Source organism: Abramis brama, assembly GCF_963993115.1.
Source record: "Abramis brama genome assembly, chromosome: 20".
Classification (NCBI taxonomy): Eukaryota; Metazoa; Chordata; class Actinopteri; order Cypriniformes; family Leuciscidae; genus Abramis; species Abramis brama.
The window spans coordinates 25,240,885-25,253,535 of NC_139982.1; the positions used below are offsets into that span (position 1 = coordinate 25,240,885).

A 12,651-nucleotide genomic window follows, 5' to 3' on the forward strand; every position below is an offset into this window, starting at 1 on the left:
ATTGCACTCTGCAGCACAAAAGAGACAGCAATCAATTTACTGTTCCTAACAAACAGGAAGTGACCCAAACCATCACTGTTTTGCAAAAGCAAACCTAAATGTCCATGCGTCTACGAGGCACTTGGCATTGATGCCTAAAAATAAGCAGCATGAGATCTATTGAAACATTTAATTCAATACAGAATACTATTGATGAACAAATAAAATGGGCTATTTCGTCCACTGTTTGTTTATTATGTATTTTAAGGATTATCGTTAAGCTCTATTGGATTCCTTTGAGTCAAATCTGCCATGCAGAATTCTGTTTATGTGCCATTGTAGAGCATTTCAAATCAGACACTTTGATGTCATTTAGCATGTAGCCTTAGAAGTTAGTTATCTATGTGGGAAGCATATCATTAGGTTTCAGAAACAAAGCCTTTATCAATATTCAGAGTTGAGTATCCTTGATTTCCACAAATTGTTATAGTATAAACCTAAACCTGATCTGAAAAGGTCTCTCTTAGTTGCTCCTAACCGCAATAGGCACATACGCCTCTCATCTCAGAGCAGATATAAACCAAAATGGCATCCAACAGCCCGTCTTCTCTGACACCGGTGACATTCTGACGTGTTCACTCTCCAGAAAGAACCTCTACAAGGTGGTCTCCTGGGATTGAACGCAGTCAGTTAGCCTAGAGTCAGTATTCATCAACAGCTTGGCTTCCTCATCCATGTAATGATTGCGCCGTATAATCTCACTTGCAGAAGGAAGAGAAGCTGGGGTCGATTTCGAGTTGCTCAGGTTTTCTTTGTCAGTGTAAATTTGATGTAGGAACCAAACACCTCAACTTCCTGCCAGCAAGACCTGGCAAAGCAAAGCTGAGTTACCTTGCTTCAAACCCACCCGTGTCTGGTGTTAGACAGTTCTATGATGTGGATGAAGGACTTGTTGCGGATGAATACTCCATTAACTGATGGGTAACCAAGTTAATAGTCCCAGATCAGAAAACCTTCACTCTGCTTTATGCACTGTTAATTTTTCCATCTGTTAATGCACATTTGTTTGGTACATTGTACATCTCTTCTGAAGCTAGTTAAGTGAGACAGAAAACTGCTGGAATTTCCAACCGCATATGTCTATTTCCTCAACGCTCTTTAACTCATTTAATGACATCATCTCTCGTCAGCTGTTCATTGAAACAAACATGCTATTGATTTTAATATGCACTAATTACCGCTATGTGATTCCCATCCTCCCCGTCTATGATTCTTCCACCCTCCAGTCGCTAATTGTGTTGCCTTTCATCGGTGCCCTTTCAGATTGCGTTGGCATTTTTGTCACCACCCTGCCAGTTCTCATTCCGATCTCAACGAAGCCCCGCAGACTGATTTACATGCATCTGCAGTCTCGTCGTTCCACCTCAGATAAGATGGGGGGAGCAATCTGGGGAAAGCTATTCAGATGAATGCAAGTTCAATCAATACTATCGATTCAATTTCCCAAACACTCAAGCACAAATAGTTTCACTAAACAAAAACACTAAATATGTATGTGTTTGGATTAGCATCCTAACATACTACATATAGCCTACTGTAGTCTACTTAGTGCACTTTTCTCTATAGATGCAGTGCAGTGTACTTGACTTGACCTTACATTTCCAGTGTGACGATTGAACTGTTACTTATAGCCGTAATCTTTTTTAACTAATTTGATCTGACTTGTAAATGTTGAATAAAAACACATGCAATGTAATGAGTTCATGTAATTTAGCATACTGTTTCACTTACTTTTTTTAAAGAAAAAGTAAGCTCTATACAATGGAAGCTTGTTTCCACCACAGAATAAAAAATAAAAAAGGTACTTGCGACTTTTCATCTTAGAATTGTGTCTTTCTACTTGCAGTTGCAGTTTTTTAGCAATTGCGAATTGTAGTCAGAATTGTGAGATATAAACTTGCAGTTACAAATTATAAAGTAAAAATTGCGTGATATAAACTTGCAATTGCGTGTTATAAAGTCAGAACTGTGACATATAAACTCGCAATTGCAAGAAAAAAAGCCAGAATTGCGAGTTATAAAGTCAGAATTGCAAGTTATAAAGTCAGAATTATGTGATATAAAGTCAGAATTGTGATATAAAGTCAGAATTGTGTTAAAAAGTCAGAATTGTGGGATATGAATTCGCAATTGTGAGAAAAAAAAGCCAGAATTGCAAGTTATAAAGTCAGAATTGCAAAATATAAAATATATTATTTCTTTCTATATCTATACTATATCTAGACACTAATGTACTCTATAATAATAGAAATGTAGGCTATGCTAAAAATAGTATGCTATTTTGGCAGCTAAATTCGAAAAATTCTACACCTACTATTTCTCCAAAATGGCAGAGAGAGTAAGAATAGTATGCTAGTATGGTATTTTGTATTTAACTGTGTCATACAAGATACTATTCCTCTCAATGCCTGATCCAAAATGTAGCCTGTTATTGCAGTATCTTGTTCTAGCTAATCAAAAGATAGTTAACCAGTATTAAGCAGTTAGCGCTATGCTAATAGACTAAGTTCTTAGCTTTTTAATCAAAGGCTTATTGAAAACACAAAGAAAATAAATCTTTCATTCGACCATTTTTAGCTTGTGACGTGTCATTTAAATGACATTAACATGTTTTCATAAGCTATTTTTTTTAATATAATTTCTAATCAGGCTGTGCGGGAAAGGACCTGACATGGCAGCAGAAAGTCACTAGCATTGCAGCTAACACAGTTAGCGCCGTATTTGACTGTTTCAAGCTCTCCAAACATTGTTCTATCTCTCTCCCCTCTATCTATGTCCATTATGGTGATCATACCTTCATTACCTTCATCCCTGGCTGACTTTTCCTGGCAAGGATGTTGTGCGCTAACGCTAAAGTGGGCTGAGTTAGCCAGGCGAGCAGCTCAGTATGGCCATAGGGAGCAGTTCCTGCCCACGCATGGGGAGCGTTAGCAGCGGCCCAGTAGTACCCTGAACTCCATCTCACGGAACAAGAGGAGTGTTGTTTGACCGCAGCAGGACTGGCATATTGCTTACACCTCCTAAAGGGCAGAGGCGGGAGGGAAAGAGTGAGCCAGTGAGAGGAGGGATATTTGCCACACATCACTGGAGCCTGTGGGACAGCTTCCTCCTCTGTGAGGAACTGGCTGCGAATGAGAACCACAGAAGCGTAGCTGATTAACATACACAGCCTTCTACTGCCTTATCGTTCCCTACATTAAAGACATTACACCAGGAAAAAAACCTCCCAGACTTAAATTATAGTACATCTCAATGCCTCTATAGTTTCCTAATCACGGAGACGTTCATATTTTTGCACTCATTATTCTGAGTCATTTGCCGTTTGCAAATTGAAATGAGTCGTGAGCTACGTGGATGTGCAACCTATGATTTTTTGTTGTTTATTGATAAACAGCAATTTATTCATCGTCAAATCATCGAAAACTGTGACGTTTTCCTAATTCCTAAATTGTCGTTGTTGTGCTCAGAGCTTAGAGACATGTCCTGTTGCCAAGGATACACTCTTGACAAAGCAATAGAGCCAAAGAACATTTTTTTCTCCTGATTATTTTTAACACGCAACTAAATGCATTTATGATAAAAATAAAAGCACAATAAGCATCCTACAAAGAAGAAATTAGGCAGTCTGTGGATGTACAGTTTGCCGCAGACTGCTTTGTATTCCTGCACACAGTCAATAGCCTGACCCCCATGTGAGCAAACCACTAATGAGCCTTGTAATTAATACGCAGTCGCCACTTACGAGTTGAAAGCCGCAATAACCACGCAACTGCCATTGAAACGTCACTCTCAGTTGTCCTGGCATGGCTGTAATTAACACAAGCAACAGACACGAAGAGGAAATAGATTCTAAACCAATCCAGTCCGGTGCCGGCCCAGGGCAGAGATGATTAATGTCTTGTTGTTTTAATCGATTAATATCTCGTTTAACATTGGGAAGGCCTGGAGGGAGACTTTATTTATGGTCTTTGATGATTTGGAGCTGTCAAAAACCCTTAATGGATACATTTGTTTTCCCTTCCTCCATCTTTTCTGGTTTCTCAGTTTTCCATGTCAAAGCTCTTCAGATATTGTAAGTAGGGGTGGGAGATATACCGATAGCCACCAATTAACTGGTAGAAATGTATCAACCAAAATGTATCGTATCTATCGCGGCTATGCGCAGTCATAAAATCTTATCATTTGCATACGTTTTTAACCATTGCTATTTAAAAACAAGTGAAATTAAAACATTGAAGCACAATAATCAGCGAAAGAGAACTCATTTTAGTATATGCACGTGTTGTGCTTGAAGCCGATACTCATACAGCGCGAATACTAGGCTGAGTTCTTTTTAGCCGCCTTATTGGATTTGAACGGTCAGAAACACACACTTATGTGTCAAAATGGCCAGTGAATATTCTCATAAACAGTCATTTAAGTCTTAAGTGAATGTAAACAGTTTAGAAATCGCATGTTTCAATATTTGATCAGTCTATTCAGTCTTAAAGTGACAGTATCTTAATAAACCCGCTGTCTGAATGTTAATCAAACATTCTCTATTGAATTTTTCTATTGAAGTTTTTCAGGTAGGGCTTTTTTCTAATGTAGTCTTGTCCTAATGCTTGTAATTACTTTGTTCTTATTTTATCAATAACGGTTTACTTGTGTTCAGTAAGCTTGAGAGTTTTTTTGGTGTTCTTGTTTGTGTTTTTTTGCTTTTGCTAGTATTAGTTTTTTGTTATATTAAAATTGGCGATGAGAATTATGAAATTTCAATGGTATCAAAAACTTTGTCATAAAAACCTTATTTAGTGCAAAAATAACTATATTATTACACAACTCATATTGTGATTTTAGATATAAGATTTTGGTCATATCGCCCAGCCATAATTGTACATCATACTGTTATTTTTCACAGCAACCAGGAAGGTCAATTTACCCGCAGAAATTAAGAATAAAGAATAGCAATGACTATAATGATAACTAGTGCACGATAACGTTCTGTTTATTCTGCTGCTTTTAATGATCTGGCTCTTTAAATTCAGAATGGATTGTCATTGGCTGTCAGTTTATTGTTCATCAGCTGGACAAAAAAATCGGAAGATATCGTTTCTCTGGTATACTTGTGGTGTCATTGTTTCTATTTTCAAAGAATTGTGTGATTATTAAAACTTTGTAAGAATCGTTATCATTAAAGTTATTGTCCTTTGTGTGAATCAGGGCATAATAAATTATGAAATTATGTCTCTATAGTTGTGGTGTGGACGTCTCCATTCTCATAGATTTAAAACGTTACTGAAACGCCATTATTGAAACGTTATACTTATCGTCCTTGGTGACGTACTTAAGAAATTACAAAATACTATGAAAAATTCTGGAAGTTATGAAATGTGGACGTAAAAAAAGAAAAAATCTCAAAATGCACCTACAAGACTTTTAATCATTTTAACATAAAGTGTTGTTAATCTTTAGTAATGCGAGTTTGTGAAGTTCACTAGTCTCTGACTGTCTTTGATAATCAGGATATGGTGCTCCAACAGGTGGGTGGACACACCATGCTACCCATTCGCTGGATGCCACCAGAAAGCATCATGTACAGGAAGTTCACGACGGAGAGTGATGTTTGGAGCTTCGGCGTCATCCTCTGGGAAATCTTCACCTACGGCAAGCAGCCATGGTTTCAGCTGGCAAATAATGAGGTATGTTCATTTTATCGGATTCCATAAGAAAAATCTCTTAAAAGAAGTCTTCTTTTTCAGCTGTTTGCTAGCCCTCTGGCTAGCTTTGGTCACACATTATTAGTAAACTGTATGACTGCCGTAGGTGAAAGCAAGGTGTAAAGACTCATTGCCCAGATGAAATGATAATAAAAAGCTTAATGGAGACAGAAAGTCTGTACTGGACGAAAAAAACTGGTACTGGACTGGTACTTGAGACAGGATGACTAAGGAGCGAAATTAAACAGCATAATCACTGGCGGTTGTCATAAGGCTTTTGACAGGTATAGACTGTATAGGCTCATCTCGAACATGACGTCTTCCTATGAAATGAACAGGGAGTACACATGTTGAAATGTCATGTTGTTGGATTTTTTGTCTCAAACATATTCCCTCGTGTGTCGAGTTAATGAGGAACACTGCCACTTAATTTTCGGCTATTGTTGTTCTCCATGTAACGTTTCACAACTAAGGTTTGGATGAACTCCAAACATCCACACACACATAGAGATGCTGCTCCCAAACTATTCCATTGTGTCTGAATAGCAAAGATTATTGTTTACCTTCTCACATAAATCTCATAATTACCACTATTGAACTAAATGTTGTAATGGTTAGACAAGAGCCTTATAATGTTGTTTTCAGTCCTGATACTAAACTGGGCTTTATGCATTCATTTATGCATTCATAACCAAAATGTTGCAAACAAATATCCACATGTTTACTGGGATTCTCTGTGCAATAACAAAGAAGATAGATTATGAGTGAATGTAGATTGTTATAATATAAGTTTAAGGATGAATCTCATGAAATCCCATATTTCTCCCCCACAAATCAAAAGAAAATTGTTTTGCATATTAAAAATTAAGCTAACAATATATATGTGACCCTGGACCACAAAACCAGTCACATGGGTCAATTTTTTGAAATCGAGATTTATACACCATAAGAAAGCTGAATAAATAAGCTTTCCATTGATGTATGGTTTGTTAGGATAGGACAATATTTGGCCGAGATGCAAAATATTTGAAGATCTGGAATCTGAGGGTGCAAAAAAATCAAAACATTGAGAAAATCGCCTTTAAAGTTGTCCATTTATGTTCGCGTTGTGCTGCATTCACTCACAAAAATAAATGTTTTATATATTTACGGTAGGAAATATACAAACGATCTTCATGGAACATGATCTTTATTTAATATCCTAATGATTTTTTGGTATAAAAGAGAAATCGATCATTTTGACCCATACAATGTATTGTTGGCTATTGCCACAAATATACCCGTGCGACTTGTGACTGGTTTTGTGATCACGGGTCATATATATATATATATAATCAGCCACGACTTGGACAAATACAAACTAAAGCAGAGTCTTTGTGAGAAAGTGTTTTCTCTGCTGACCAAATACTTCATTCCCCACTTCAGATTCCCAAGCTGTGAAAAGTGAAAAAGCGACAGCGATTCTCTCGAAGCTTCTATTCACAACTGTTTTGAGCACTACTTCACACTGAGATTATCAGTATCAACTCAGCGAACCATAATCTGTAGGTGCTGTGTGATTAATGCAAGAAAGATGTGTGTTTGTATTATGCACTGAAGGGGCTTGAATGCTAATCACATGCACTGCTCCATATTCTGGTGCCAGAGGACTGGTGGCTACTGTATTGCATCAGAACATATGCTGTCATTTCTGCCGGTGGATGAAACTAAATCAAACTATCAGTCGATAGAACACAGACATCCACAAGCTGGAGTCAGTGCGGTGGACACAAGGGACCACGAACAATCATCTGTCTTTTCTAAAAGTCGATACGAAGCCATCCACAGAGGCAAATGTCTTCAGTTTCATGAGATGGTCCTATTTTGCGTATCATAACACAAAGGCCATGGATGGTTTCTCTACAGAAACTGAGAACTGTTAAATGATAGATTAAGTCTGTTGTACAAAAAAACAAAAAAAACATTAGATGGTTCTTGTGTTGTCAGGACTGTCAGCAAGTCCTCTCGCCGCATCTGACTGCTGCGGAAATACACTTGTGTTATAATTCAGAGCAAAGGTTCCTCAGATACTTCCAAAAATCCTCATAGAGTATAAATATAATAATTTAGCTTTAATAAAATAAAGCTCTGAATTTTGATAGCACATCACATGACTTTAAGTCTGTGTGACTTGAATTGCAAAAAATAATATGTGAAATATCCCAGTAAAAAAAAAATAATAATACTGCAGTACCCATGCTGTTGGTCTGAAACAACTTGCATTCAAAAGTGTTTAATGTTTTTTGAAAGATATTTATTCCTGTGATAGCGAAGCTGGATTTTCAGCATCATGAATGAATCATGAATTTTGAAATCAGTAGATAGAGTAAGTTCAGATTCAGGGCTTAGAATAATTGATTGAAATAAAATAAAAATAAAAAACTAACAATACTCAAAACTAAAGTTTAGCTAAATGTTTTATTGTCCCTCCTACATTAATAAGTATTTTTTTTATTATGTTGTTGGTATCATAAAGTATGTAAATACTTAAAGGGATAGTTCACCCAAAAATGAAAATTCTGTCATCATTTACTCACCCTCAAGTTGTCCCAAACCTGTATGACTTTCTTTCTTCTGCTGAACACAAAAGAATATATTTTGAAGAAAGTCGGTAACCAAACGACTGATGGACCCCATTGACTTCCATAGTAGGAAAAAAAAATACTATGGATGTCAATGGGGACCAGCAACTGTTTAATTACCAACCTTCTTTAAAATATCTTCTTTTGTGTTCAGCAGAAGAAAGAAAGTCATACAGGTTTGGTACAACTTGAGGGAGAGTAAATGATGACAGAATTTTAATTTTTGGGTGAACTATCCCTTTAAGGCCAGGCTTAAAATGCAATGCTCAATTTTATACAATATGTAACAGGAGCCCTTGGCCTGGAAAAGTTTGAAGACCCCTGCAATAGAATATTTATCAACAAGTAATTCCCGACTCCTTTCTCCCTGTCTTTACAGGTAATCGAATGCATCACACAAGGACGTGTGCTGGAGCGGCCACGGCTTTGTCCCAAGGAAGTGTACGACATTATGCTGGGATGCTGGCAGAGGGAACCGCAGCAGAGGTTGAACATCAAAGACATCCAGAAAATTCTTTATGCCTTGGGTAAAGCCACACCTGTCTACCTGGATATCCTGGGCTAATGTTTGTTGGGAATATGTTTGGATGTCTGTCTGCGTCTATCCAACGGAGGAACGGAAAAACCTGGGATTTACCCAAAACAACATGTACCTTACTGCGCCACTGTCAGACAACTACAACATGGGATGGACTTAAGTGCCTGCTACTCCTTTCGATACACTGGATAACAGTCTTTAAAAAGCACTTTTACATTTTGTTTACCTGCATATAAAGATGTACAGTTCTACTGCAAGAAGAAGAGTCTCCTTTCTCTATTTCTTTTTTTTTTTTTTTTTTTTTTTTTTTTGGTAAGAACAGCCTACTTTTAAACTCTAAAAAAGGAACAATGGAAACCATTCATTTCCCCCTAAAATATATATAAAAAAAAAAAAAGTTTTTTTTTTGTTTTGTTGTTGTTGTTTCCTGACTGCCTGACAATTCTCCCCGTGGTTACTTGTTTTTCATTTTATAAATATATATATTTTTTATTTATTTTTCTTTCACTTCCGAGTGTGGATGTATGCCATGTCTCTTGCTGAGGGTCGCCTTTCGGATGTGACTGCTTACGGTTGCCGAGTCAGATAATTGGCAAGGACTTTTTTTCCGAAAAAAGCCTTACTGCGCTCTGATTGGCCGGATCTTCTCTTTGACTCTACAGGAAGTATCCAACAGGGCTTTTAAATATTCTGAGGAGCTTTTTAGTGAATGGAATAACTTGAAGGAACCACCAATCAATACAAAGGAGTTTATTTAAAAAAAAGAATGTATATAATGTAAATTTCTGTCACAAGCAACAGTATGTTAACTTATTTCATTTCCTGATTAGATGATTTTAGTTCCTTGGCGTGCTGTTACGGTGAGTGAATTCTATAAATATTTTGATAATATTTTTGTTGTTTTTTTCACATGTCCATAGAATGTATGTTGATATTTCTAAATGAACTTGTTTTTTTTGTTTTGTTTTTTCCTGTTTTGGTTTGGATGTGACCTAGAGCTCAAGAACGGTTAGGGTTTTCAAGCTGAAACACACCACAAAGGAAAATCATGAGATGTTGCCTCGCTCCTTGTATTCCAGAGACCATTTGCTTCTGAAATGAATGTAACAGGAACAGTAGAATTGTTTCCCAAGTGAGATCATGCCCAGAAAATACTCATATTCCATTCATTAGCCCTCATTGCTTTTATGAACTGTGATTATGCTTCTTTGCAAACATAATATATCGTCCTTTCCCTTAGTTTAATTAATAAAAGAGAGATGGTTACGCTAACTGGAAGAACTAGCATGAGCAACGTTTTTTATTATGTCTGCGCTAAATTCCATAAAAAAACAATGTCCGTTCCTAGTTCTGTAACCAGTTTCCTCTAGTAAATATTGTTGCTGCTAATAGAGTCATCAAAATATAATGGAAGAGAATGCATAACAGCATTGTAGATTCAGTCAAGTAATATTCTTCTTTTCTTGTAAACAAAATAATGCGATAATTGCATAATCGAGATGGAGCTTTCCTAATACTAAAGGGCTTCTTTGAAACATTCTTAATTTATTCTGAAGTGACATTTGGATTTTATTGTAATATATTCTCTCAGTTTTGTTGGCTCATGCTTTTCATTCTAGGTGATCTGTGGCTCAGTGTTTGTCTAATGATAAATCTATAATCATTACACGTGGAATAAATCAGCCGAGTAATCTTTACTTCGGCTGCAGCTGTGTGCCTATCTGTGCAAACGATTCTTGAGCACACAATAAGTGACGATTTAGAACTTCATCCTATCTTAACCCTTACATATATCAACAGCGGAACATTTTATGTGTTCTATGTGCAAGTGCTCGCTTTGATTCTCGCAACTTCATCGCAACTAAACCATTACCAAAAGTGAAAAATGTCAAAAACTTTCCTGCTTTTCACAGGTCTCTATCAGGAACCGTAACTTAAATTGTTGTTCGAGGCAACCTGCCCATCACAGTTCGACAGAACACATTTAGCTTAACCATAATCTCACCCTTCACATCAGGAAAAGTTCCTGGCGCAGAGGAAGTGACTTGAACATTTGTTGATCTTGTTGTGTTGTTTCTTTCTGCTTCCCACAGAGGGCAGATAATTCTCTCCACATCTATGACAAGGGGGAAATTGCAAAAGTCTTTCAATAACGCCGTCAGCGATGTGCTTATGTGTGATAAGATGCTCCTCATTTTGATATTCTCGTCAGCTACGGGGCCCTGCTGCAGATATACACTGACTTTGCAATTTTGCACACCAAGCTTTTGTGCAGAAAAGTAACAGTGGAAATTTACCCCGGTATGGGTACCCAACTGCTTGCTCGAAAAGACTCGAGTTTTATTAAGTAATCAGACCTGCTTTCCTCTAGCACCTGCATCATGGATGAGCCCCAATGCATTTTAACCACAGTCCTCTTTACTCATTGTAATTTCTGCAAATCTCTCATTGATGTGGCACACCAGATTTTACATGTCAGTTGTAGTACGCAGTGAGCATTCATGCTGAATTAGGTTCTAATTGGAAGGAAACAGACAAAATGTCACTGTTGGCAATGAAAGCAATTCCCAGCTTTCCCGTAAAGAGACTAGACTTAGAGAATGCATGTGGGGCTGAGTTCAAAATATGAAAATGATATGTTAACATGAACAGGCTATTATTTCTTCCTTGGTCAACCCCTTTTTCTGTTTGGGTAATTTTATGGGGAAAAAACATAAGGTTGCCCACCTCACATTTCTCTTTAATAAATTGCTGGTTTATTCAAAAAAGAAAATGGTATCAGCACTAGCATGCTTCATCTCCACTGTGGCATGTTTTTAGCAATGTTATTAAAGGAATACTTCACTTAAAAATGAAAATTATGTCATCATTTACTCGCCCTCAAGTTGTTTCAAACCTGTATGAATTTCTTTCTTCTGCTGAACACAAAGGAAGATATTTTGAAGAATGTTGAAGAACCAAACAGTTGATGGACCCCATTGACTTCCATAGTATTTTTTTCCTACTATGGAAGTCAATGGGGTCCATCAACTGTCTGGTTACCGATATTCTTCTAAATATCTTTCTTTGTGTTCCACAGAAGAAATAAATTCATACCGGTTTGAAACAACTTAATTTTTAAGTGAACTATTCCTTTAAATGCTAACAATCGATATTAAATGTATCATTTAATCATGATGCATTAGAACATTGTCTGGGCATTTGTTTTATGACTGGCCAGCATTTTCCACTTCTGAAACCAAATCATACTATATATCTCTAACAAATAAACTGCACTTAGTTCCTACCTGTTTCCTGAAGAGGACTAAAGGTTGTGGCTCACTGTTGCGGCGGTGGTTGCTGTAGATTATTTGAGTCATTGAGTACATAACTGTGACTAACAGGGTTGAAAGAGTCAAACATTTCTCTGTGGTTTACTTGGTGAGACCGATCGTGGCTCAACGACCTGTGAAATGTGGATTATACAAACGTGGCGAGAAGGGGTCGGGCGGCGTTAGCTGCGGGGAGTGGGGAGGCTGTATCTTTATCACCTGAAGCCGTCGGACGACTAGCGCGAACTGAATTAGTAGTTTCTGTAAATGAAAGGACGCGAGTGTGTAAGCCACAGCTGGTTTGGAGAGGGGGATCAGAAGAGAGAGAGTGTGACAGCAGGGTGATGATATGGCAGCTCCAGGGGTTGCCGCGACTCTAATGACTTCACCTTGCAGAAATGGGTGGAAATTACCAATGAAATGAGTTTTTGGCCCGGGCTTTT

The 12,651-nt window shown here is 37.4% G+C and overlaps 1 protein-coding gene across 2 annotated transcripts in view; it reads left to right on the forward strand.

Annotated features, from left to right (window-relative positions):
• ntrk3a (neurotrophic tyrosine kinase, receptor, type 3a) overlaps window positions 1-11,793 on the forward strand; it is a gene marked incomplete at its 5' end in the record, with an annotated part of 210,137 nt that extends 198,344 nt beyond the window's left edge. The window contains 3 exons of one of the 2 annotated variants that reach the window (XR_014603703.1): window positions 5,562-5,720; window positions 8,739-9,757; window positions 9,894-11,793. Coding sequence is in view for 1 of the 2 variants with exons in the window: in XM_084094591.1 (XP_083950717.1) it covers window positions 5,562-5,720; window positions 8,739-8,924 (345 nt within the window). Of the gene's footprint in view, window positions 1-5,561; window positions 5,721-8,738 lie in introns of both variants that reach the window. The other variant, XM_084094591.1, reaches the window with a different exon arrangement.
• Window positions 11,794-12,651: the final 858 nt, after the last annotated feature.